Here is a 1172-nt window from a genome sequence, read left to right as displayed (position 1 = left end):
TTGCCAAAAAGTTCATTTGGGTTTTTCTGGAAGATGTTATGGGAAAACCTGAATGAACTTTTTGGCCAACTCAGTGCAATTAATTAATAGTGTGTTTTTATTTTTAGTAGAAGATGGAACTTAAATTTTCTTTTAAGAGAAAATCTTTAAAAGGTTACAATAGGAAATGTTTTGATTACAAACTGCTCCTTTCAGAAACGCCTTTTAAAAATGGATTGGTATGTCAAAAGGGTGATTATAGGCAGAAAACATTTTTTAACCAAAGCAATATATTAAAAATATTTTTACTGGAGTATAGTTGATAGAAAACTCTTATATTTTAATGTGAGTAAAGCATTACCAATACTGCCATACAACATAGATAGAAAAATGGGTTCATAGAATTGTAGGTATTGGTGTTCTGTTTGATAATGCACCAAAGAGATAAATAATGCTTTCATTTCTTGTCTTTTAAGATAAAGCCAGTGGGTCTGGCAATAACTCTGATATGATGGAAAACAGCAGGGAAGAGGTAAGAATAACTTAGAGCATTTAAAAGATATTTATTACATACTACTAACCAACTAGAGTAGATGTCATCAGTTTGCTTTTATTTAATATATGCGTGTGTTTGAGTTTACTCTTATAACCAAGTATTATTATAACTTTATTTTCAGTAATTGTTCACTTTTTGATGGTGTTTACTGTTTTTGTTAGTGCTGTGGTTTGTTTCACCTTAAGTCAGACTACTGAAGGCTAGCTAACAGGTATTTGAATGTTATTATATTGTAACAGTGGTGCTCAAGGGGATTGTTATGGGCATAACCTTATGGTTCTGAGATGGATATTCAGAATTTCTTCAGCATTATTATCAGAACCCATCCTGAGGTCCTTCATCTGATAATGCCAGCCTACACTGTGTTTTAGAATTCTTTCTACCCAGTGTGAAAAATTGAATCCAATAAAATACACTGATTGTATTGGCAAAATGGAGGTAAATTTAGTATCTCTGAGAAAATTGTAGAAGGTACTCTGTGCCATGTATTAGGATAGAGAAAATGACACATTTTTAGATTCTTAAAACTGTCTTTTGGGATCTGGTTACCTCTTCATCTTTGTTTTGTGTTTGTCGGCATAGGCCAAGATCGTGGTACAGCAGTGTATCATTTTCTATTCCTCAAAATTCAAAAGTA

The 1172-nt window shown here is 32.3% G+C and overlaps 1 protein-coding gene across 3 annotated transcripts in view; it reads left to right on the top strand.

The window, feature by feature from the left end:
* Window positions 1–1172, top strand: part of LOC104983495 (transcriptional regulator ATRX-like) — a 33286-nt gene that overhangs the window by 22363 nt on the left and 9751 nt on the right. For all 3 annotated transcript variants that reach the window (XM_010832935.1, XM_010832928.1, XM_010832941.1), the window contains exon 2: window positions 456–511. In XM_010832935.1, coding sequence (XP_010831237.1) covers window positions 456–511 — 56 coding nt within the window. The remainder of the gene's footprint in view (window positions 1–455; window positions 512–1172) is intronic.

This window comes from Bison bison, unplaced genomic scaffold (assembly GCF_000754665.1).
Source record: "Bison bison bison isolate TAMUID 2011002044 unplaced genomic scaffold, Bison_UMD1.0 scf7180017837331, whole genome shotgun sequence".
NCBI lineage: Eukaryota > Metazoa > Chordata > Mammalia > Artiodactyla > Bovidae > Bison > Bison bison.
Note: the sequence above shows the minus strand (reverse complement) of the source record. Positions and strands in the feature narration are given on the sequence as shown.